At 37.5% G+C, this 26,252-nt stretch overlaps 1 protein-coding gene across 3 annotated transcripts in view; it reads left to right on the plus strand.

The window, feature by feature from the left end:
- DCC (DCC netrin 1 receptor) overlaps positions 1-26,252 on the plus strand; it is a 1,187,310-nt gene that overhangs the window by 875,965 nt on the left and 285,093 nt on the right. For all 3 annotated transcript variants that reach the window (XM_036230053.1, XM_036230054.1, XM_036230055.1), the window contains one exon: positions 11,791-11,947. In XM_036230053.1, the coding sequence (XP_036085946.1) occupies positions 11,791-11,947 (157 nt within the window). The remainder of the gene's footprint in view (positions 1-11,790; positions 11,948-26,252) is intronic.

The raw sequence follows: 26,252 nt of genomic DNA on the forward strand, positions 1-26,252 counted from the left end.
TAAACAGATAAGCATCCCCTTATCACTTGTCTTCATGGAGTCTACACTCTGCTTTTTGAAAAGCGCCAGAGCTAAGAGCACAAGGGCTGACTTATCAACTGTAATTAGAACAACAGCTTCTCCCTCTTTTCTAAATAAACTACTTTTATGTATAATGGAATAATTTTAGATTTATAGAAATATTGTAAAGATATTACAGAGCTCTTGTATACCAGTTTACTGTTAGCATCTTCCATTACCATGCTGCATTTTTTAAAACTGAGAAACCAACATTGGTACAGACGACTTTATTTTAATTTCACAAGTTTTTTCGTTATTATCATATTCCTGTCTCAGGATCCAAAGTGGTGTATCGCCTGATTTAGTTGTCATGTCTCACCCATCTCCTTTTCCTGTAATGCTTCTTTCTTTCCTTGTTTTTCTTGACCTTGACTGCCTTGAGGAGTATTGGCCAGTTATCCTGAGACCGTCTCACAGTCCAGGTTTGGCTGAGGTTTTTCTCATGAATACCACAGAGGTGATGTGCCCTTCTCATTTCTTGATATCAAGGATACGTGATAGCCACATGACATCACTAGGGATGATAACTATGACCATTTGGTTAAGTGGTAGCTATGTTTGCCAGAATTTACCATGATGGTATCATTTTTTCTTTTTGTACTCTTCTTAGGATGCAAATTACTAAATCTAGCCCACTTTTTACTTCTCTAGCTTTCTTCTTAATGGCTACAATCATTCTGTAACTAAGATCTAACAGAATTATGTCACATTCTTTCTCTCTAACACACATCTGGATAGCTGTAGAAGGCGTTACAGCTGTGCGCTGCTGTCTATGCAGGAAAACCTTCTTCTCTAAGAGCACAGGTTGACTGCTCAGAGAAAGTTCAACAGTAAAACTCTTACAGTCCCCAGATTTCTCATTGCTTACCTGTACCCAAGAGAATTAGACCTCAGAAGAAATCATTTACATGTTTGGATTATGACATGGATTGGTGACAGAGAGAGCAGATGACATGTCCTCAAATTCAACTTGTTTTTTGTTTGTTCGTTTTATTTTCTAGTTTTCCTTAAGTGAATTTATTTAAATACCATATTGTGATCTCTATCCAGATACAACTACAATAGTGAGAAAACTAGAGGCCAGAGTTAACTTTCCTAACTATACCTTCATGTTTATTACAAAATAGCTACAGAATCCCATATTATAAATTTAAAAATGTTTCATTAAGTGTAGCCTCAAGCTCTGAACTCTGTACAGGTAATTTTTTCCACTTGTCAAAATATTTGCTTGTGAATATAGTATTATTTATTCTTTGTTTTATGTAACCAAAGGTGTGAGAATGATGGTGTCCTTTTTCATTTGAAGGCTAACAAATTTTTGCATTCTTGGAGGTGAAGGCCACACAGTACTTTGTATTTTTATATTGATATCCACTATAGTGAAATAATTCTTTTTATGTGGAATTAATAATTACTCGGAATGGAGATAACAATGGGAATTTTTAAATATATCCAAATGAAAGTTGTGTATACTGATACTACTTTCCCATCTGCTCTAACTCTGCCTTTCTTACTATCTTCTTTTCTTGGTTAGTTTAATTGATTTATGCCAGCTGTTTCCATATTAGGAAAGTTAATCCTTTGTAATATTATTGTTTCAGTTTGTCATTTATATTTCAATCTCATTTATTATACTTTTCCATAAAGAAGTTTTAGTTTCAATGCAGTCATATTTTTAATATTTTTCTTTATTGGTTCTGTTTTTGTCAGAACCAATTCTTAGAACTGCTTTCCCCTTCAATAGCATAACATAGTACTCACTCTTTGTTTGTTTTTTTTGTGTTGTGAAGTTTTCAGATTTTTCTCTTCTTTTTAAAAATTTATTTCTCGACACTATATTCTGGACTGTTGTCCTTTCTGACCCTCTTTGCAATAGTGCAGAGAAATTTTTAGCATCTCACAGAGAGTAAGTGATGGAGCCTGGCTTGAACCCAACAAGCTTTTGCGTTCTCAACTGCTGTCAGAGGTACCTCATATTTGGTGGAGATTTACAGTTATTTTTGGTATGAATTTTCATCCTAACACAATTGATGCTTCCTATGCAAGGACAATCTGTTTTACTTAATATAGAAAATGCTCATGTTTATTACAGTGGTCAAAACAGAAGCTGGTGCCATTTATTTTTTTCTATATTTTTAGACTCTATCTTTAAATGAACTCAAAGCCATTTATGGATACTATCTGCTATATTTTGTGTCTTCGTGGTCATGTTAAAGAAGAAGAGTGTTCATACAATATTTAGACACTGGAAAAAATTCAGAGATAGTAGACATTATCATGGGATCATTTAATCAGTAGTGAGCCTGACATAGAATCCCATTGTTTTAACCTCCTAATTCCTAACTCCTCTGTATGATATTATCTTGAAATCTAGCTGTTACCCCTGAACTAGATAGGGAAGCTGCCTTTGCATTCCAGAGCCTGTCTCAAATTTAGATGAATAAAATTTAAAGAAAAAAAACAGAAGAAAGAAAGAAAGAAACAACTAGAAAAAAAAAAAAAAAGAAGAGAGAAAAGAGACAAAGATGGAAGATGTTACTTCCTAGCATGATAGAACCTAAGTAGTAGCGACCTTAGAGATTGACCTATCAGCACCCGGGAAGATAAGTGCCTAGCTACTAACTGAAAGAGTATAGCCTGTCTCCTAATTGAACCCCAGGATTCTTTTTACTTTACTCCATAGAAAAATGTCATTCATCACATTTCTTACTTGATGATGATGGATATGTGGATACAGGCCAAACATATATTTTGCTTTAGGTATAATAGCAACCAGAAAAGTTAAAATAGATACATTTATTATTGTAGATGAGTACATGCATCTTATATTTCGGAAGTTTTTATCCCCTATATTATATTTTGAATTATTTGGTAAATTTACCAACTGTAATTCAAATTGTTATAGGTTTTTAGTTAAATCAATGCCTTTAATGATTTAAAAATAAATAAATAAATAAATAAGACTTAAAAAAAAAAATCTTTTCTTTCTTTATGAGTTAATATTTAGAGTGACCAAGGAGAATACTGGCATTTGACACACAGCCATAATTTATGATTACATAATGTTTTTATTACTTAAATGTCATCTCTAGTAGTTATTTTTATTTATTTATTTTTTTTGCCTACTTAATGGATTCGAGGTATGAGTGCTGGGTTCAGGCCAATAAGCCTCTTTCATGGTTTACAGCTTTACTATCATTTTCTTCACTGCAGTACATTAAAAAAAAGAAAACGAGATGAGCTTACACGAGTGATCTCTCAGCTGGTTGCAAGTTCTCCATGTTCGCTGTCTTACCTCCCATTAAGTGAATTAGAATGGACTTGCTGGTTCTCTGCCTGCCTGTCTCCCTCCCTCCCTCCCTCCAGCACTCCCTCGCTCTTTCTCTTCCTCTCTCGCCCTTCCTCTCCTTTTCCTTTCCCCTCTCCCTCTATCTCCCTCATCCCTGCCAACTCCCCTCTCTCTCTTCCCTGCTCCAGTGCATGTAGGTCTAGAAGGAGAAACTCAAAAGGAAAAAGTGATCAAAGAAAACACCTTTTATACACATTCTTTGCTCTCCTGTTGTTTTTCGGGGCTTCTAGCAGTGATATAAGGTTCTGCTTATATAACCTTAGTAGGTATAAGTAATAATTTACCTTAGTTGTATATTGTCATTTATTCTTTTTATTCCTATTTCCCTTTAATTTGTTTTGGTGGCTATAAAATTCAAGGATGGATAGCCAGGGGTTAGAGCCAGGTGCAGTGTACACAGTGCTTACTAAATCTCCATGCTCTGCTGATGCCCTCGGGGCTTGCAGTCCCTCCTCAGACACCTGCTCTCATCCTGTACGTGGAGAATGCAGTACTTGGTGAACCTAACATTCTGAAACTCTGATTCCCTGAGACTTTTCAGGACATTGAAACACTTCCTGACAGTGAGCATCAATGAGCATTCCCAGAGATACACTTATATGCTAACCTTAAATAAAGTAATTAAAATTTTATTTTAAATTCCGTGGACACAGTGGGAACTTTACCATTGGTAGAACTCACTGAGCCATCAAATGTGATATGAGCCTTTTTGTTGTTGTTGTCACTTGGTAGCCTGAAACAGTAAAACTGGATCTCAAAAGGGTCTATGTTATGAAAGAAAATAGCTTAAACCTTTAGTTCTTACTTTTTACTATCTCCAACATATCTTTACTTGAGTTACCAACTGGAAAATTTCAGTTACTCAACAAAATAATTAAGACTCTCTAGCACTGATTTAAGTTTTTTTTTTTTTTTTTTTTTTTCCTTAACACAGCATGTCAGCTATTTTAATTTGGTAGTGTCTTATTACTAAAGAAAATTGTGTGGAAAAACACTGCTCCTTGAAGCCTGCCATGCTGATCTGTATCAGCAGTGCATGTGTTCTTCAGATGTTCTCCACAGATGCAGACGAGGGTTGCATGGCAGCCAGGGACAAAGCACCATATGGCTGTGATGAGGTGAACGATGATAAAGGCACATGAGAGACGGGAGGGGAGATGTCACAGCTTGTCAGTCTTTCTCCCTAAAGAAAGCTCTGGTGACAGGGGAATGATTGAAATGGCACGTTTGGGGTCCCTGGGCATGGAAAAGGGATAAACAATGACTAGGAATTCAATGACAGAAACTCAAGGGAAAGGATGGGAACAAAGGGAGCTGGGGATCAGCTATAGAAGCACAGCAATCCTGCAGTTGGTGAGAGATGCCAGGAAGAGACATTGCTGGGAGAAATGATTAAAGGTGGCCTCACAAAGCCTTGGAAAAGTGACAGATGGAAAGGGTACAGTGATTAGTAAGAAAATACGGAGAAAGAAAAGAGACCTGGAATGAAGTAAATTTTTGTAGGAGCAGTCAAGTGGAATGATAAAATGGAAAACAAAGGATGACTTTTTCTCTGCCACCTATAAGGGAACTGGGGAGAGGTATTGAGGTGACCAAGTCCTGTCTTTGCATAAAGGAAGCACCTTCTTCTCCAACTTACCTCACTTCTTAGATTTAGCCCAAATCCTTCCCAAAGCCTTTCAAGTAGGATTTCCAGATTTCCAGCCAGACATTATGACACCAGGCCAGCAAAGACAGACTTTCTGCTTTCTGGATCAAAAGACAGACAAATAATAACCTTTTTTTTTTTCTTTTTCTTTTTTTTTTTTTGCATACAAATCCTATGGTAGTTACTGTGAGCAGCCCTTAAAATCCATTTCTCATTATCACTTAACCCTACATGTTAAATATTTTGAATCAATTTTCAATGTGGAAAATAAGGCTCAGAGAAGCTAAATAACTCTTTAAGTCATATAGTCAGAGAAGAGAGCCAGCATTCATCTATTTAATTGCCTTTTTCTAGTCAGATTCATCTGTTTACATCAGTGGTGGACTAGGCACCTCCCAAGCTTCTTGTGGTCCTTGTTCCATCTCGGGTAAGCTCTTTAAGAGGTACTTGCCCCAATAAACAAGGTGAAAATAAATCACTAAAAACATAAAATGTATGCTTTTACATACATGTAATGTACAGATTTAATTATAAATTGGTTATACATCGGTAATACATTTGATTATACATTGGTAAACCAGTTTACCAGATATTATTTTCCTTCTCTTTTGGTCTTTGGAAAAGACTTCATGCTCTGAGAGATATAGTTATCTCTGCTGATATGATAATACTTTCCAGAAGTCGTTTTTCATCTTATTTCTGTGGATGGCCATAGGTAATCTTTCTTAGCATGCAAGCTTGGTCTGATAATACTCTTGGGATGGGATAAAAATCAGGCTTGTGATAACAGATCCCTAGGTTGTCCTCTGGGTGCAAGTCAGCCCAAACCCTCTTTTCAGGTTTTCTTTCTTAATGCAAACATTATTTCTCTCAAGAACTATTCCTGTATGAACACAGCTTCTATATCCTTTGGTGGATAGTTGGATTTATGGAATATTTTTTCCTCTCCATTTGATCCAGAATGAAATATTCTCACCCCAAAGCTGCATTCCCTTGGAACCTTCCTCTAAATTCAGTTTTTAAATCTGCATGTAATTTATTAGCAGAATAATAATTATTAATATAACTAGCTCGCAATAATAGCACAGTCCTTTCACTGTACATATTCTCAAATACCCATTTTAGAGGGTTCTGAAAGGGAATTTTTAGTCAAATTATAATCATTATAATTTCATGGACTTGCAAAGCCTTTCATTTAGCTAACACTGCAAGAATGTATTAGATGCCTAGGACGTGAGTAAATGCACTGTGCTAGGTTTGGAATTAAAGTGAACAGTTCAGACGTGGTTCCTCCTTTTACAGAGCATATCATTTGGTATAGAACACCAAAGAGTGACCACATCTTTCCCGTGCAGTGCAGGAAGTGTCCTGCGGAGACGCTTATCCTGGTCCTGTAAACGCCCAGAAAGGAGACATCTAAGCCAGGGTGGACATCAGGGAGATGACACCTAAGCTGAAATCTGAAGAAGAAGCCCAGGTCAGAGCAGAATAGCAGTTGGAGGGAGACATTCCAGCTCAGGTAGCAGCACACGAAAACCACAGAGATGAGAGCACGAGGTCTTCAGGGAACTGAGCAAGTCCAGTGGGGGAACTGAGAAGCAGCAAGGAGCCAGCTCTGCAGCTAAAGCCTTGGGAACGCCTCAAGCCAAGCTCCCCACCCTGGAGACCTTCACTAACCCCCGCCCAAGTCCACTGAGAAAGTAGAGCTGTGATGAGAGGGGAGAAGAGGGGGAAGCTGGGTAGGACAGATGGCAAGAGCCGACTTTCCAACCTGAAATTCGGGAAGTGGATTAAAACAGGCCTTCATCCAGTGCCTTGCACATAGAGAGCCCTCCATAAATATCGAAAGGGTTAGTTCTTGGATACATACACTGGTTTTACCAAAGAAAATTCATACATATTTCTTCCAATTTCATAGCACTATGATGGTTTATAAAATAATAACTAGGTTTCTGGGAACAGAATAGAAATGGTTTAGTGAGAAAGTGTGTTCTGCTTTCTAAACAACTACCTTACCAAAAGTTTGTAAGTAAAAGACTATCTCAGATTTTATAATTATCTTATATGTATATACCTTATGTCATCAAATAGTTCCCTGTTCTCTCAGAGCAAAATTCATGTTTTAAAAATAAATAATTCTTCAAGCGTAACGGTAGGAGCTTGATATTCACTAACTATTGGTTATTCATTTTTAGATATTAATTCACTAAGTTGTTTTATGTAAAGATTAAGATTCAATGAGATATTGTAGTGTTTAACATCTAATATTAAAATTAAAAAATGGTTTCACATCACTATTTTTAAAAAATCCACATTTCTTAGTTTTACTAAAGTTCTTAATACACTAGCTCAAAAAACTATAATTCTTTGCATTTTGAAAATAATGTGAAACTTTAATAAAATATTTTTTTTTTGTAATTTTCAACCATATATAGTGAAGCTGCTTTTTGGTAAGCTTGTGAAATTACTTTGTGACTTATAAAAATGTTAATAAAAATTTCAACTTTACCTAGTTCTCCATTAGACCATTAAAAGCTAGATTCTGATATCAAGGGAGCATCAGTACGAAAAACAAAATGCAAAAGGAAAAGAAATAGATGTTTGGCCTTAGGAGAATTAAATGTTCCTATCATTTCACTAATCACATGTTATCTATTTACATTTTATTTTTATTTAATCTTCAAGTTAATAAGGAAATGCAGTGAATAAAGCATCTAGTTGATCAGGTAGCTACATTTACAGTATTTTAGTTAACAGTGTGAGGAGTGACAAGGAAATAAACCTATTGGTTTGATGTTCAATGCAAATGAAATATTTTTGTGTTTTATGAATGTGTCTTATCTTTCATATGCCTCGTAGGAGTGGAGGTTGGGCATTGTTAATAAGCAAAGAGAAAAATTAATATCCATAAACACTGTATGGTAAAATTCTGACAGAAAAAAAGTCTCTAGTATCTAGAGGGAATGGGCTTTATAGAAAAATTAACCCAATAATGTAATTGTTACCAAGACTATTAGAATGACATCATAAAAATGTTGTTATTTTTGGTTTCAAAACTATCCTTTGCATTTATATTATGTTCAGAAATTACCTCTTTTTCCTGGATTTTGTTATGATAAATTTTTTTAAAAGAGGTTCTTAAAAACAAAACAAAAAAAAAGACTGTTATAATGTGGCAAATTTGCCTCTTCTCCATGACAACAGATAAAAAAGCTGTAACCATAGCAACAGTAATGGGCCAGAGAGATTAGGACCAGACTGGAGATTAGGCCTCCAAGAGCAAAGAAAAAAAAGTCCTGATTGGTTCCTTATTGAGACCTTCTGTGAAGACAAGTTACTGTGGAGAGAAAGCATGGAGGATTAGTAAGAACAAAATTAATTCCCCTGTATAAAGTAAGAAGCTATTCTTTTGTTAAAAAATGTGTCCCTTCCCTTTCATATAACGACTGTTTAAACTGAAGCGAAGAGTCTATGATTAATTCTATTCTGAGTTTTATCTGTGCCGTCTGAGGCTAGACTACCTCTATGAGAAGACACTCCGCGAAGCCTGGGTAGAGATGGAGCATCTGTGTGCAGACTCCCCTTGCTCTCCTTGGCAGCCCTGTGTGGGTAGAGAAACCAACTCATTTTTGCCGTGTTACCACCTCTATGTGAGGTGCTCATGAGGGAAAAAGATTTGAAAATTTCTCTTTTAAAAAATTATTTTCTGTTTTCATGGAAATTCTTGAAAGATTTTTAAGTCAATATTAACCACATTTTATTTTTTTTAAAAAAAATCTTTTGTAAAATAAATCTAGTAAGGATCCTATTTCTTTGATAAAATGTATAGGTTTTATATTTTGAGAAAAAAGTGCTGTGATTTTACATTGGGGCATTGATATAAGGGGTATTTGTTATTTTTTAAATGATAAATTTATAGACATGAGAATGTTCAGTCAAACTGTATGAATACTCTTCATTTTAAAGGATTTTGCCCAACTGATTTCTAAAAAATCTGTACTTACAAACTTCAACTGACATCGTAAGAGAGTGCCCCTCCCTGGTCAACACTAGATAGTAACATTCTCTAAGTCTTACCACTCTGACAGATTTGTTTTTTTCAACAGACTGTTCAGACAAACTTTTTAGGTTTTATTTTAATGCACATTTCTTTTATTTGTCAGGTCGTACCCTATTTAAAAACAATATTCTTCATTATTTTATTGATTTTTAGACATTCTTTCTGTAGTATAGATATTGACCATTGTCTGTTAGTTGTTTTGCAAATGCTTTGGGTCAGTCTTTCCAAAGGAAACAGCACCTAAAATAAGTCAAGAGCAAAGCAGGAGTTAAGTGAATGAGATGGGCTTGGTAATGAGCAGGAGCTGCCTGTGCAAAGGCCCTAGGGAACTGCAAGCGATTCAGCATGCAGAGAGCCCACTTCGTGTAAGCAGCAAAAAGCCAGGAGTCTTCGTGCAATCTGCACGAGGACAATGACCTCATCTGCTGTCACCACCCTCTCCTCTGTGCCTAGAAGGGCTGGCATGGGATAGATGCTCAATGGACTTGCTGAATGAGGAGATTTAATGAGTGCTGCTTCCTGTGGACACCTATAGGCCTCCGCTCAAGGTGATGTTTTTCTGGCAACGAGAAACACACTAGGCTGTTATGCAGGAAAGTCAGTGCCCTTGTAACCACCCTCAATTAGTAGAGGATGAGTGGGAGTAAATATCCCAACTTGCTTCCCCCTCAGTGATGGATCGCTCAGGGGCTTGTGCCGCACTTACTCCCAGAGTCCCCAGCGGGGTTACCCTTCAGTGTCCCATAGTGATAACTGCCAGATAACTCCTTTTTTTTCCAGCCTGCACTCCCTGCTGTCTCGAGTCCAGACTCCCCACTGATATTTCCACATAAAGTATTTGCACTGAGTCTTTTTCTTGAGGCCTCTTTGTGGAGGAGGCCACCCCATGAAAAGCGATAAACAGGAGCCAGGCTAGCAGGCAGACCGAGAAGTTCAGCATTTCCCCGAGATGAAGAGTAGACACAGAGGATAAAAAGCGGGAGAGTGACACGACCAGATGGGTCTTTTTACAAGCTAATTCCGGATGCCGTGCAGAGAATACATTTGAGGGAGGTGAATGGAAAGAAAGCAGAAGAGCCGGAGACAGTGTGGCAATTCTGGCGAGATAGAATGATGGCATGGTATAAACGTGGCAGTGGAGGTAGAGTGGATTTAGTAGATGTCCAGGAGGGAGAATCCAAGAAGGGGCTAGCGAGTCAAGAATAGGCATCTATTGGGGTTTCCTGGGGTATGCGATTGAGGGGACAGTGTAGACACAACTGAGTTAAGCAGCCTTGGAGGAGAAGCAGGCCGAGTCGGCAGCGAGCGGGGAGGAAAAGGATGAATTATCTCTGGTGTGCTAGTTTGAGCTGTCCATGGTGATTGGAAGTAAAGGTGCTTGTGAAAAGGCTTAATGTCATCCATATGTTTGACAGAGATGCTACATATCCAGGCGCCAGCCTTTCCCCTCCCCTTACCACTGTGCCACAAAAGATTGACTGACTTGCTGCCAATCTTCCATTTATTTCACATGCTGTGCTGATCAAGAAAGCAAGGGGAAATTTTATCTATAAAGAAGTCGCCTAAGAATCTATGGAGCCAGAAATAACTTTGAAAGCTTCTTGCAGTTCTTTAAAACCTCTTTCTTTGTGTAACTGGTATGTATTGTAAATTGATAACATTTCTGGAACCACTGGGAAATGAGATACGCACCCTCCCCCAAAATGGATTTTCCAGTTAACAGGAGGTTAGTTCACAGCAGGAATACTGACTCAGCCAGCCCCTTAAGAGTGTGAATGCAAGAAGACCAACTTCGATAAGAATTAGGAAAAATGGCTTACAAAAAAACAGTTTGTAGATTAAATGTAGGCAAATGGGTTCTTGTGATTTGGGGCTAGAAATCACCTGTCAAAATAAAACACATGTTCCAAAGAATTGGAGACGTGACCACATAAGAAGAAAACAGAGCTGTCCAGCAAAGATGAATTATGAATTCACACACACTTTTAACAGAAAACTTCTATTACAGATTATAAATGCCTCAAATGCTTGGGGGAAAAAAAACAGCTTTTAATTGTTGATGATTCAGTTATTCCTATGAATAACAATTACTAAATTTTGCTATAAATATAGTGGTATTCTATAAATGTGGTACAATTATATATCTTTATGCTTTGTAGAATGTTTTCCTGTCGTTTCCCTCATTAGCAGGTAGTCCATGAGAACCATTTCTACTTTTTTTTTTTTTTAGTTTCCATCAACTTTAATGTGCTGCTTTAAATTTTCTGTGGTTTTAGAAAATACATAAACAAGTTACTTTGAATTGTGTCTAAGTATAAAGAGGCTCTGAGTGAATTAGGTTTTATAATAACTACCTGAGGCATTTATCAATATGTGCAAGTCCATGGTTACATTTCCGTGTTTCGTACCTAAACAGAACATTTATTTTTATGGACATGTATCTCATGAGTACTAGAAACTGGAAAACTATGTAGTAGAATCATATGTGCTATTAATTAGCCACCCTCTTATAAACTCCAAGAAATTCTACATACCTTCGATTCCATTTCTTTGCTTTCCCTTGTTTTTCTTCCTTCAGCTGGTTTGTGAACGTACCATCCTGTGTTTGCTGATGGGTCATCTTTCCCGCCCATGGCGGCAGCACCTCTGACAATCTTCTCTCTTCCTCCTCAGCTATCCCGAGCCCCAGTGTCCTCCCGTCTGCTCCCAGAGACGTGGTCCCTGTCTTGGTTTCTAGTCGGTTCATCCGTCTCAGCTGGCGCCCACCCGCAGAAGCAAAAGGCAGCATTCAAACCTTCACAGTCTTTTTCTCCAGGGAAGGTGACAACAGGTAGGTACTACCAGTAAAATTCAGCCTAATCTTACTCCGTCTCCTTAGATGTATACCGTGAAGTGATGGCTGCAGGAGATCTTGAGCAGGAACTCGGGGATCATGTGAGTTGTATACTCTGTGCCCCTCACTCATTACTAAATAAAGGCCGTATTCTCCATTGACTGTTTTGTTGTTGTTGTTTGTTTGTTTGTTTGTTTTTAGCAGGATTGTTTACAGAATCAAATTAAATTATTTATAGAAAACTTTCTTGAAAAGAGACAGGCATGTGAATATGTGGTTTCAGGTTGTTTTTTTCTTTTAAAGTTTCTTGATTTTCATAGTGATAGGCAGAGAGCAGAATTATGCTGTATGTTGCTAGAACAGTGCATGAAAGACCCACTGTGGTTGCCATCGAAACACTGGCATCGACGTCACGAGATCCCAAACTAGTTTCTTAAGGTCATGAGATGTGTGTGATCATAACTTCTCTGAGCCTTGCTTTACTCTTTAATAAAGAGGAAATAATAATACTTACCTTGAAAGGTTTTCATTAGGATTGAATTAGGTTATATATATAAAGGTCATACAAGAGTTTCTACTATATGAAAGAAGTTGTTGCTAATATACACATATATATTATTATCGACTAAGCAAAAGTGAGCTGAATGTGTCTGGTGTCAAGAGTACAGTCTACTGTTGTTCGTTGTTGTTTTCTCAACATTTTCCCCCTCAAAATCTTTCACAATTTTAAGACTGTGAATTCGGATTTATAAGTCTAAGGTACATACTGGATAAGTTCCAATCTCTTTTATAAGAATAAACTATGTAATATCTTTTCTTATTTCTTTAAGTTAATTAAACTTAGTGCTCCATATTTGATGATTCTAATGTCTTCAGTCTTTGTGAGTCTGATTCGTGATTTGCTCTTGCTGATTCTTCCTCACAATGACTGCTTCCTCCCATGTTTGGATGATTCTCGCTCGTTAACTCCAGTCCTTAGAGGTTTAACTGAGGGAATTTTTGAAGCCAAGGTTTAAAGCACATACTCCTGGGAGGATTTGCTTTACCAAAATGAGCCCAAGTTAAACAAAACTTTATTTAAGATTTATTTGATCCATACAAGTCTCATTCTGATATTTTATTGGTTGTTGAAAAGTCCATTGAGTATGATAATATTTGTTTTTCTGACATTTTTCAAGTATCAACTAAAACGAACAAATACAGACTTCTGGTAAAGAATTCTCAGGGAGATTTTTTTTTTCTTTTTTCTTTTTTGTCTATTCCAGCTAAGGATGAGATAGCCTTGTATATTCATTCATGAGTTCTTTCATGAAGCTAATTTCATTTTCTAGTTCACCCACTGAGGTTTGCTCTTCTAGGATCCTGGCTATATACAGGATTTCCCAACCAGACCTTTTATCCTACTTTATCTGCAAGCTTTATTTCTTATTCTTTTCCCTTGGTGGTTTCTAAAATTTCTAGCTCTAGACTTCTATCAATTGGCAAATACCTTGAGGCAAACACCAGATCCACAGGTCACTTTTCTCACTATGACAATTCTCTTACTTTGCTGCTACCATATTCATGGATAATTAAAAATAAATAAATAAATAAAAGAGAGTTTGAATAATTTACCTAACATTTTAGGTGTGCTATACACATAAGGATTTTTTATATAACATCTAGTTTGTCATATTGTTTGAAATGAAATTTTGCAATGTTTGTCAAATGCCCATATGATTGGTATTATTAGTATATGTCATTATTTATTGACATTTGGACAAGTACATTTGAATACAATAAGCATGTTCAGTGTTTGGGAAAAAAATTATTTAAGATTAAAGCAAAGCCTCTCTGTAAACATCTCACTTAGAAGGAATCAGAGAGGTAGGATGCTGTCTTAATAGACCTTTCCATTCTATTCCTTAGGCATTTTCTAAGTTTCTCTCCTCCCCACGGGCCTTTGGATTTCTATAATGCCAGTTAGAGGTGCTCAAAGAGATCAGCATGTGAAAGCTCAGTTTGCTTCATAGAAACACTGTGTTGCCAAATTCCCAGACTCTGTAGAGAAGAACACCTACTTACAGATGTCCTCGGCAGGCCTCGTTGTGCCTCTTACACGGGGAGGGAACTCATCTACAACAGATGAGGATTTCTGTGGAGCAACTAGCGTCTTTCTAAAGTGTCTGTTGGCTTGGCTGGGTTCTGAGTTCTACATCGTTTCTTCCACGTTAAACCTCCTCTTATGTATAACCAATCTAAAGGGGACACCTATTGGTAGTCAGGGTTCTCTGGGATGTAGCTGCTGCTACCTTTATCCCTGAATAAGGACCATGTTCACTTTCTGTAAAGTTTACTAGCCAAAGGAGATTTAACCTGTTTCATGCATCTATGTATATGAAATAATTTTTGGTGGTGGTGGCATGAGGAAGTAGAGAGGAGAGAAGGAGGGAGAGATGGAGAGAGAGGGAGAATGAACAGAAAGAATGAACGAGAACTAAGTGCCCCGATGAGTTCTAGTTGTTTTTAGGGTTGAACTCACCCCAATCTTGGCTATCGTCATTCATTCTTATGGAGAAGAATGGACTAGATGGCTGTAGTGCTGGTAGAGAGCATGTGGGGAGAAACTGGGATTCAGGTGTGAGGCTTCTGGTCTCTCTAATTTGCGAGTGCATTAAACACATGATGATCTTTAGGAACACCTTGGGGTTTGAAAGAGACAATAATGGTTGGGCTGGCCAGAGTGATATTCAGTTCAAAATGCTGCAGTGTGATAATCAGATGGGACAGTACAACTTCTCTCGCGCTGTGTCTCAAAATACTTTACTTTCTGGTTCACAGCAACAGTTGAAGTATATCTTTTCTTAAGTTTCTTTTTTTCTCCCCACGATTTGACCTGGCCTTAAAATGAAAGGAAAGAAATTACACACACACAGCCTGTGTTCCCTAAGATCATTCATTACCATGAAGAAACAAACAGGTATTTGTTTTAGTCTTATCTCTGCGTCTGTTTAACTCTGTGACCTTTTGATAAGTCTCCTAAGTTCTTTGGGTCTCAGTGTGTACAGTCCTGAGAGCTGGAGGTAATCATTCTTGCGCAGTAGCCTTGATGTATCCCCATGGATTTCCTGGAGGCGTCTTAAATCTAACCTGTCCAAAATCATCCTCACTGTCTCCTTCTTAAATATACTTTTTCTTCTCTTTTCTTGGTTTATATTAGTACCTTTTATCCTGATGACCAAAAAGGGGCAGAGGGAAACCTAAGTCATGTTTTACTCCTCTCTGCCTCTCAATACTGCCCTTAGTCATCGAATCATGTCAGGTCCAATTTGGCCACCACTCAGCCATGCTCTTTGTATACTGTTTTCTTCATTGTCACTTACTTGATCACTGACAATAGCTTCTCATCTTCTAATCCATCCTCTTCACTGTCCGTAGTTACCTTTTTGGAATACAGTTTGGATCACTCACTCCACTGCTAAAAAATGTGAAGGTTCTTACATTTACATATAAAATTTTTACGAAAAGACAGCACGTAATAACTTTCAAACTCCTTTGAAGAAGTCTATCTCCAAACCATCTATAGGTAGAGAGTGATTTCTATAATCTATAATGGTTAAAATATGTCACCGAGTTCCAAATGGCTAGATTTGGAAATGGAACTACTGTTTATCAGATGTGTGACTTCTGTGTATTTGATTATGTAAAAAAAAAAAAAACAAGAATAACATCTTTCTGCCATAATTGACAAAGGGAGGATAAATTCTAACTCTCATAACTAGTTGAAAGAAAGAATTCAAGTGAAGCATCCAGGTCAGTCACTGCACATAGGCAGGATAGAGGGGCTTGGAATGCTGTGAGCTCAGAGACAATATAGAAGAAAAAGGTTGCAAATAATGTTCAAAGGGTGGTAAGTAAGTAGGTAATAATAATAATAATAATAAAAGTTGCTATTTTTTAAGGAACCATTTATTTTCATAACTGCTCACTATTTACTACTTCTAAGACCATTTTGTCCTTTCTTTATCTATTGAAATCTTTCTTATCTTCCCAGCCCAAGGATCAATCCTTAGTTCCCCCTAGGCTGGTGACTCCCATGGTCATGTCAGGGTCCAAGATCTTCAACACCAATCACTGCAGCCTCTCCGTGATCTCTGTTCAGACATCACACTTTCATTTGACCCACTAGAAGCTTATTTTTCTGTCTTCTCTTTAGGACTCTGATGACAGTAACCTTTGGGTCCATAGGGACCAACAATTCAGTGATTCTGTTGTGTTTTCATTGTTTCTTATCCTTCATGTTTTCCTTCACTTGTTAAATAGCTAAAATGTCATGGCCAATTATTATAAACACCAATGTTTTGCTTGCCACGCTCTCATTTCATATTAATTTCTTGGCAGATACCACCACACATAAATGTAATTTCCCACCTACTCTTTACTTGCACACTTGTAGGTGAATATAATAAGAAGAAAATATATAATTGTTCTGACTAGTCTTTAACTTCGTAAACTATTCATCTTAAGTTGCCCCTTACTTCTGTCGGAGATTGTATTACACGTATCAGTCAGCCCCTCTCACACATGCTTCTAATAATATTGCATGCCTTTTCTCTCTTCTCAAATCTCTGACACCTTCCCTCTTCACTCACTCTTAGTGGCTTCTCATTTCCTGAAAAATAGTAGCAATCAGAAGGGAAGTTCTATAAGCTTCCATATCTCATTTAGCCACCCCAGTGTGTCTTTAAGCATATAATCTGTCTTTCCTAAAATTTCTGCAGCAGAACCGCACAGGCTCTTAACTAAGTTCAAACCTTCACTTCGGCACTAGATCCCACCCTTCCTTACAAACAAAACTTCGGCCATTTTTTCTCTCTCCTCGTCATTGATTTTTCCCACTCTCGTGGGTCACATCCATCAGCGTACAAGCAGGCAATTGTATTTTTTTATTGCAACGAATTCTCCTTGATCCCATTTCTCCCTCCTCTATCACTCCATTCTCTCTTCCATTTTGTAGCAATGTTCCAGAAATTGACTAACTGTTTTCCAAAACCTTATCTCATATTCTAATCATGATTCTGTCCCTAGAATTTCACTGCCACTCCTCTTATCAGAATTTACCAGTGACCTCCATGGTGCTGAACCAAGTAGTCAGTTTCTGGCTCTCACATTACTTTCATAGTTAGCAAATTTTGTCACATTTGATTACTTCCCTGTTCGTGAACTCATTCTTCACTGGGTTCTATTACACACAGTCTCTGGGTTCTACTCCAGTGCCTCTGGCCATTGATTTTTAGGCTCTTTTACTTTTTACTCCCAACCATCCTTATCTGTGAATATGGGCTTGGCCTAACACAGAAGCTTTGGAGATCTTTTTTTCATTCATTTGGGACTTTATATTTTGTCATTATGCTGATGTCTTCCAAAAATGTATCTCTGATCCTGACATTTTACCTGCATCATGCATCTAAATTCCTACTTGAATCTTCAACTTAGATTTCCACGAGTGTGTCAAGCTTATAATCAAAACCAAATACCTATTTTCCTCCAACTCAAACCCCCTTTCAAATACTTTATCATTCCGTTCGTTCCTCCATCTCAGTGAAATCTATGTATTTCTCATTAATCAGGCCAGAATCCTTGGAGTAGTCCTTAATCCTTTTTTTTTTTAACATCCTATACCAAATTCATCATCAAATCTTGGCAGTACCATCAAAATCTATCTGGAATCCATGAAACAATATGATACCTGATATTTGCTACAAAATAATACTAAAAGACTGGTTATGACTTCATACTTTGGTCTGAGTGATGGGAATAAAATGGTTTATTATATTATTGCCTCATTTTTACATCATCCATAATGGTATTTTCCATAATAAAAAGTTAAAATCAAATAAATAAATATAAATAAAACATATGATATCACTTCTCGCTTCATTTGACTACCATCAAGTCTCATCTGAACTATGCCAACAAACCTCCCAAATCATTTCTCAGCAGAGCAGCTAAAGTAAACCTTTAAACACACATGTCAGACGGTGTCATTTCTCTGCTTCAGAACCCTTCAGTGACTCCCTATCTCATTTGGAGTAAAAACAGAAAAAAAACAGAAATCCTCCTGATCTGGCCCCTTGTCACCTTTCTAGCTTTATCACTTCTTACTATTTTCTTACTAGTTTCTCACTCCTCTGAATATACCAAGAATCCTCCTCCTTCAAGACCTTTGCACTTGCTGTTCAATCTGCCTAGAATGCTTCTCCCCTCAGAGGTCTATGAGGATTATTCTCTAACATCTACTAAGTCTTCACCAAAATGACGCCTTTTCCCGGAGGTCTGACCTGACCCCTGTTTCCTATGCTCTTTTCCTTATGCCCTTAATTTTCTTCACAGCTTTGTTACCTTCTACTTATTGCTTCCTGAATCTCCTTTCTTGTCACCAGAATATGAGCATCATGTGGGCAGGGATGTTTTTTATCTCCTTTATTCATTGAGCTGTTCTCAGCATTTAGAGGAACACCTAACCCATAGTAAATACAAAATACTTGTTGAATTGAAGCCCTAACCAAAATCTCAATTACTATGTGAAACTTTCCAAGGTCCTCCAGGTCCATAGTCATCAATTTCTCCTTCATCCTCCCCTTTTACTTTGATGACATCACTATTGTAGCACATACATACAACCTTTTGTCAGGTTTTGGCTGTGTGTGAGTATATGTATATTTCCCTCCCTGATGATTGAGACCAGTTATTATTTATAGTTCTGTGCCCAAGTATCTGTTTACATGACTTCTGGAGACATTTACTGATTGGAACAGATGTAGTAAAGGTGGCAGAGATACAGATGTGGTATTCTTAATAGATTTTTTCCTTAACTGATAAAACAAATTGTGAAAATGAGAAGGATGAATAAACTGCAGTTCAAGAAAAGCTTCTTTATTTTTGATTTAGAGAAAAAAAGTTGATTTCGAAATTCGATTCCAATATCCTGGTTCATTTTGTGTTTTCTAGCTCTCTACTAGACTGAATATGTCGTATGTTTCTGATCTGTTCGTGGTGATGCTAGTTTGCTCATATTCCTTTATTTAGCTCCTTAATAAAATAGCCTTTTAGAAGGTAGTAGATTGGATTTTTGCCTTGGATTAGCGATGACTTTGTTAGGCAAATTACTCTAGCTCAGATTATCATTAATCTCTCTGACTGGTTAAGGGTGTTGATGATGCAAGTGCATTTTTTTTTAATTTCATCTTTTTGGTTGTTTTCATTCTGTAATCAAAGAGTAGCATAAATTCTAGAACTTGGAAGCCAGAATTCACAGACACAGACTTCCTTCAGGGATATCCAACTGTCTCCTCCTAGGACCTAAAAATCATTAGAGTTGAAAGTGATCTTGGGAATCATAGTCCAGCTTCCTTCTACTTTGGATTTAGGGATGGTGCTTAGGGGAGGGAGAGCCAAATCCCTTGCCTAAGGCCACAGAGTAAGCAGGAATAATGAGAACAGCCATTTATTAAACCCTTACTGTCCCAGATACCAAACTAAGCATCTTATGTCAATTATCTATTTAATCTTCACAGCAAAACATTATCCAGATGAGGCTTAAAGAAGAAGTTTACACTTCTGTTGTACAGCTAGTAAGTGGTAGGACCAGGATTTGAGGCAGACCTGACTCCCAAGCCAGGTGTTCTCAATCGCTTCCTCCTAACTGGATTAACCTGGAGAAGAAAGCTTCATCTTTGTAGGATTATGACATGGATTCCTTCTATAGGCTTATTTCTGATAATTTTCTGACTTAATGGCCAAGTTGATATGCATCATTCGTTTACCACATATATAAACCACAATAGCAGACTCTTTAATGTATATATAGAATATCATATATCCCATTTGATAATCTAAAATTACTATGGAGTGTGACACAGAGCAGCTGAAAGATTACGGCCGTGCAGCTATGGAATTCAACTGCATGGGTTTCAAACCTGACTCTAATTTTACTAGCTGTGTGGCCTTGGGTCACTTACTGGTGCCTTACACTCCTCCTGTGAAATAATAATCGTACCTGACATGTAAGGTTGTGATGACTGTTAGATTAAGAAAAAGTGCCCAAAACACTTGTCCGTTGCCTGGTGCATCAAAAGCACTCGATTCTTCTTTGCTAGTGCGGTGTGCACATCGTCCTGTGGGTTAAAAAGGGAAATCAATGAAATACAGATATTTCCTAATTCATATTGAGAAAGGACTTTATCACTTTCACAAACATTAGCCCATTTGATCCTTAGATAAGACAGATATGATCATCTGCACCTTATAGAAGAGGATGCCTTGCTCTGTTCAGAAAGTCTAAAAAATATTGCCTAAGGAGCACACAACTAGTAAATATTAAAAGCAGGATTCAAATGCAAGGTTTCTAGCCCAGTGATCTCCTCACTATACCATACAAAGTAAAAGATATTTTTCCTGAAAGAGGTACATATAAAGTACTGTGGGAGTTCAGAAGAGAGAGTGAAAACACTTTCATGAGCATCATTCAATTTAATCCTCACAATAGCCCCATGAGGTATGCAGATAAGGGACTGGTATCTTCATTTTGCAAATGAAGCGGGGGAGCTCCAAGATAGCCCCTGACTTGCTCAAGGTCACACGCTTATTTTGTGGCAGAACAAAGACTGCACTGAGTCTTTCCAATCCGCAGCACTATATGCTTTATATTGCTTCATGCTGCCTCAGAAACCTGTTCTCACTGCTCAGGATGAGAGACCAGCTTTCCATGATTGACACAGAGGATTCATTTAAGAATTCACTGTGCGTTAGGTTTTCAACATGGTGTTTACATATTCTTCCCCTGCTCTGCAGAGTTGAGGACTGTGCAGCTGATGAAGCTCGTTGTCTATGAAGGGAGTGTGTTGCGATGGAAAGAAATCCAAAGCAGCACGTTTCTGGCCCTGACTTAGAGCTTGGCAGAGTTAGCCCTCTTCTCACTCTGCCTCTCTGGAAAATGTAGAAGTCCTGGCCTTTCTGCCTCAAAATGTTCTTAGATGATTGAATGAGAGAATAGTGATCGAATTCTTCCAATGGATTTAAGATATGTTGAAAAATGAAACATGTCATTTACAAATGCCATACATAAGTGAATGACCATTATTCACTTATGAGTTGACTATGTCCAGCATTGTGTTGGAAACAATAGAGAAGCCAACAGTCTCTTTGCAAGCAGTTTAGTAACATTTAGTAACATTTGACTGATAAATATATAGCTACACACTGAGTTAAGAGCTCTAAAGGAAAGAACAATGCTTCTGTAGGAGAAGTTAAGAAATCAAATGTCTAGGCCATAATCAGATTTGCATTTTGAAAGGATGGCAGTAGCTACAGAGTGGAAGTTAGACCAGAGGTCAGCCGGTGGATGTTGGGAAGCCAGTTAGCAGGCTGTTGCAGAGTCCAGGCAAGAGATGATGGTGGATCAGACCAAGGGTGTGTCAGTGGAGATGGAGCAGTAGAGCCAGATTCTAGAGATGTTTAGGAAGCGAAATCGACAGGACCAGGTAATGGATTAGACATTAGAGGTGAGAGAAAGGAGGTTTTCAAGGATAGTTCCTAGCTCTCTGAGTTATTTAAATGGGTAGATGGTAGGGCAATTTGCTGAGATGAGGATGCTGAAAAGATCCAGGTTTGGAATGAAGGGCATAAATTCAGTTTTAGACATGTTGGTTTGACATACGTTTACAGTATTCAAGTGAGAACGTCAAGTAGGACCTTGAAAATAGGAAACTAGAGCTCTGAGGAGAGGTTTAGGCTAGATACATGCATACATACATGCAACACACACATACACATGCGTACACACATGCATACATATGTGGAATTTGCCAGCATATAGATAATTGCAGCTGGAGAAGGATAACATACGTCATACCCCAAAAATAGAATGAGAAGAGGACTCAGAACAGGGGCATTGGCTGAAACTAAACAAAATAAATAATTTGCAACCACAAACCTTTTTTTTCCCATGAAAACATAGCTTTTTATTTGTCGTTGCAGTAGCTATTTGTTATGTTACTAGATTCTGAAACAGAGATTACGTTAAAACAAGTTTTTTTTCGAAAGCCCGTTTCTCAGGCTATGCTTTTTTTAAACAATTCAAGAAAAAACAATTTTTAACCAAAATGTAGTGGAAATACCTCTGACCAAGAAAATGATCTCCATTCCGCACTGTGTTTTGCCTGGTGTTGAATCACCTCTGAACCTCCTACTTTTCTCTTCAAGATAGCACTGATTCCAAAGCCTGTGCATCTGGGGTAATAACCAGCGTGGCATCTGGGTGGCTGTTGCTGCTGTCACTTTGAACCCTAGTCCAGTAAACACTCTTTTTTCAGTTTTGAAATCTTCTTATTCTTGCTCTCACTAAAGTAATAAAAAACGCACATGGAGTGAATTAAAGATGTTTAAAACTTTTACATTAAAAAAATACATAAGTCTTTCCTCACAAAGGAACATTGATATAACTCTTCTCCCTTGAAGCAACAACTAATTAGGTATTCCCTACATCAAGACAGCATTTGTCGCTCACCTCACAGCTGTAGCTAAATGTTACCACCCTGGTACCTTGGGCAAGACAAAATGTGTTTACTTAATATGTAAACTAGAGAGGTTGTTACAATTGTTCCACTAAGAGACAGTATCATGCTTAATCTTTGAACTCTTATTGGGAATAAATTTTTTATTCCCAATAAAGACTATTAGATTAGAAAAACTTCTTTGAGTCAATCCCACTCTCTCTGTTTTCAAATAATGAAAATAAGATCCAGGAAGGTGAAGTGGTGTGCCGAAGGCCACCTGACCAAGCTGAGATGGACTCTGGAATGGAGAACTTAGCTCTCTAAGCGTTTATGAGATCATACTATGTGAAAATATTATGCAGTTATTCTATTAAAATATTTTTCATTTATTTGTGCAGTTATTTTTTTTAAAATGTGAGCACCTGCAACATAGCCATTCTTTATACCCCATGGGCATATATGCTGTCAATAAAATAGGAGTGGAATATGTCTTCTAAAATTATTCACGATTGAGTCAAAGATATGGATATGTCCATTAATACAGTGGGCTGTGTACTAGAGTAGATGTGTAAACCAAGATCAACAAAAGCACAAAAGAGAGATGATTTCATGCTACTGACATCATGGTAGGAACCTCCAGTCAGGAGATTTCATCCGAATTGGATTTAAAGAATGAACGAGCTTTTGACAAACCAAAAAGAAACCGAGTCGGGAGAAGGTAACTCCAGGCTAATTGAAATGAAACAAAATGAAATGAATGAAAGGCAGAATGACAAAAGACAGAGAAGCAGGGCTGGATGTGGTGGTATTGCAAGGCACGATGACTCATTGCCGATGAGTGTGCAAAGGTTTCAGCCACCTCTGGAGGGTCTTTGGATCTTGTGCCAAAGCTGAGATTGTATTTACCAGAGAATGACAGCTACCGCAAGGTTTGAGGCAGGAAATTGATGGATTATATATGTTAGAAGAATTTATCTGTCAATAGAAGATAAAATGGGGACAACTAATGACAAACACACACACACACACACACACACACACACACCCCACAAAAACTAGAAAAAGCTATTATTATGAGGCAATATATTATGAGTACAAATCAGAGCAGAGGCCAGTTCTAGACACAGGGGACTACAGCCTAACCAGAGTTAGGTCTCAATGCCACCTGCCCAGGTTTGCATTTCATGCCTCCATGTTTCACTTCGTGCCGACTGAGCTCAGCATTATTGTTATTGGATCAAAGTTTGTACTTTTAGAACATAGCAGTTATTTTCCAGGAAACCTCAACCATGTAACCTAGAGCACCAAACACTAGGATTTATAAGGAAAAAATGCTACTTGTTAAAGAACTTTTCTTAGTCTCCCTGTAAAGATCAAAGGGCAAGTTGCTTACAGCTTTTACAGCCAGCAGGAGGAGGCAGACTGTATATTTATGCTCTGTGGCTTTTTTAGAGAATGGATTTAGAGCAAGTATAGATTCTAGAAAGCACAAGTGGCTTATTTGCTTCATTTCAGTCAACTTATCTTGAACTTCCCCTTTTAGATACGAGTGACATTTTCATTGTATGATTTTGAACATTTTCACTCGTGCATGCCCAAATTTTATTGCCTCCTTTTTCCTTTGAAGAATGCCTGTTCAAAGGGGTATACCAATAAGTCCTGGAACACAGGTAGTTCATCTAAATTATTTAGCTGTTATAAAAATAAAGTCAGCTTTGAGAGCCGTCTTCCTTTACAAGTACCCGAGAAGTATGGTATGCAAATATGAGCTTCAAGGACGACTCTGTTGCTCAAAGGTCTCGAAGAGATATTATGAAATGACTTGTGATGGGTCATAGACAGCTTCACCCTCTCAGTGGTTTCTGAACATCCTGTGTGCCTTCTTCCCCAAAGTGCCAATGATCCAAATAGGCCCCTCCTTTTACCATTACTGTCGTATGATATCAGTACTAGATGTAGAGGAGGAAGCCCCAGATTTCATTCATAACTGTGATATCCATTAAGTGTGAGTCTTCTGGGGGGAGGGGGAGGCGATTCTCTAAATCTCCTTTTGCCTCTGTAAAATAATGATAATAAAACCACCCTACTATATAAAAGTGCTACACGAGGCAATAGATCAGTATAAAATATAAATATGAAAGCTCTTATGCTGAAAGAAAAGTAAGCAAAAATCTACATCCATAAGGCATATAATATGATTGTGAGGGTTTTCTTTTAAAAAGCGACTTATTGTCCTAAATAATCTAAGTTTAGTGGAAGGTCAGTGTGATGTGTGGTACATAGGAGCGTTACCTTTACCACTTTAGGTTACTGTTGAATCCCATCCAGACCCCTTCCCCACTATATGTCACAATTCAGCCTTGCAGCAGCTTAATATAGTGCTCTTAAATACCTAAATCTTGGGCTATTCCAGATTCATACAGGGTGTTATTGTTATTATTATTGTTATTGTTATTGCTATTGTTGTGACAAAATGTATATAGCATAATATTTACAGTTTTAAGGATTTTGAGTATAGTGTGCTGTGACATTAAATGATTCACTTTGTTGTGCAACTATTAACACCTTCCATCTCCAGAACTTTCTCATCTAACACAAATGTAACTTTGTACTCATTAAATACTAACTTCTCGTTCCTTCCACTCCCTAGCCCCTAGTGACCACCTAGGATGCATACTTTAATTATTAGCAATCCTAAATAAAATAATGCTAACTGCTATAAAAATAATGGCTCAAAACTATTTGACTCTATAAAGTAGAAAAAGGGCACTTATGATTGAAGACAGTTATTTTTTAGTTCTTCACCAGCATTTTTTGCAAATTTTGACTTTTTCTGTCATCAGTATATGCCTTCTAAGGTCACTGCGCTTGCCTGCCTCAAGCCCACAGGTGGAAAAAGAGAACTTGCGGGGAACCATATGTGTGTTTTTCCTGGAAACAGCACACATCGTATTTACTCAGACTCATTGGTTAAACTTAGTCACATAGCCCCAGGAATCACGATTCGTACCCTTAGAACTTTGTTTTTATTTTTCCTTTTGAAAGCCTAATTCGCCCTGGCAGAAAAATAGGATTCATTTGAAATATCTCCTAAAACAAATAGAACAAAACAAAATTAAACAGAATGGTGAAATTAAAACGTACATTTAATTCCACTGAGATGTAAGAGATATTATCTAGAAGTAGAAACCTTGACAAACAAAATAGTGGAGTAGCAAAGAAGGAGTTCCTTCTACATCCATTCGATTAATCACATGAGACCAATGAGGATGTAAATGTCTAAAATTATGTGTGTCCTTAAAGAATACTTGAGCGGTTCTTGTTTATTCTCTGTCAACATTCATGTCCATAGAGTTCATCTTTTCTTGATATATATTGTAAATCCAACCAAGATCAGTAGATTAATTCATTTGTTTGGAACCACTGGGGAAGTTTTTAATTGGGAAATGACTTGGACACACGGGTGTGGCTTGAAGAACAAGACAAGTAGACGCGTATTTGCAGTTTCTCACCACACAGAAAGGGATCTGCTTCCTTTTACCAGTAGCTCTTAACATAAGTACAGGAGCTCACTCTGCATGCACATCAGCACTTAGCATCTGCCTTTTCCTTTTGTGCAATGAAAGAAAATGCATTGGTTGGCCATACAGGCAAAGACCAATTTGTGGAATACTTGAAACTTCGATTCTGTCATTAGCTGGATGTTTATGAAATGCATCTTCCTGTCTACATTCCAGATGTTTCTCCTTATTTTAATAGCTTTTTGT

This window comes from Rousettus aegyptiacus, unplaced genomic scaffold (assembly GCF_014176215.1).
Source record: "Rousettus aegyptiacus isolate mRouAeg1 unplaced genomic scaffold, mRouAeg1.p scaffold_m13_p_12, whole genome shotgun sequence".
NCBI lineage: Eukaryota > Metazoa > Chordata > Mammalia > Chiroptera > Pteropodidae > Rousettus > Rousettus aegyptiacus.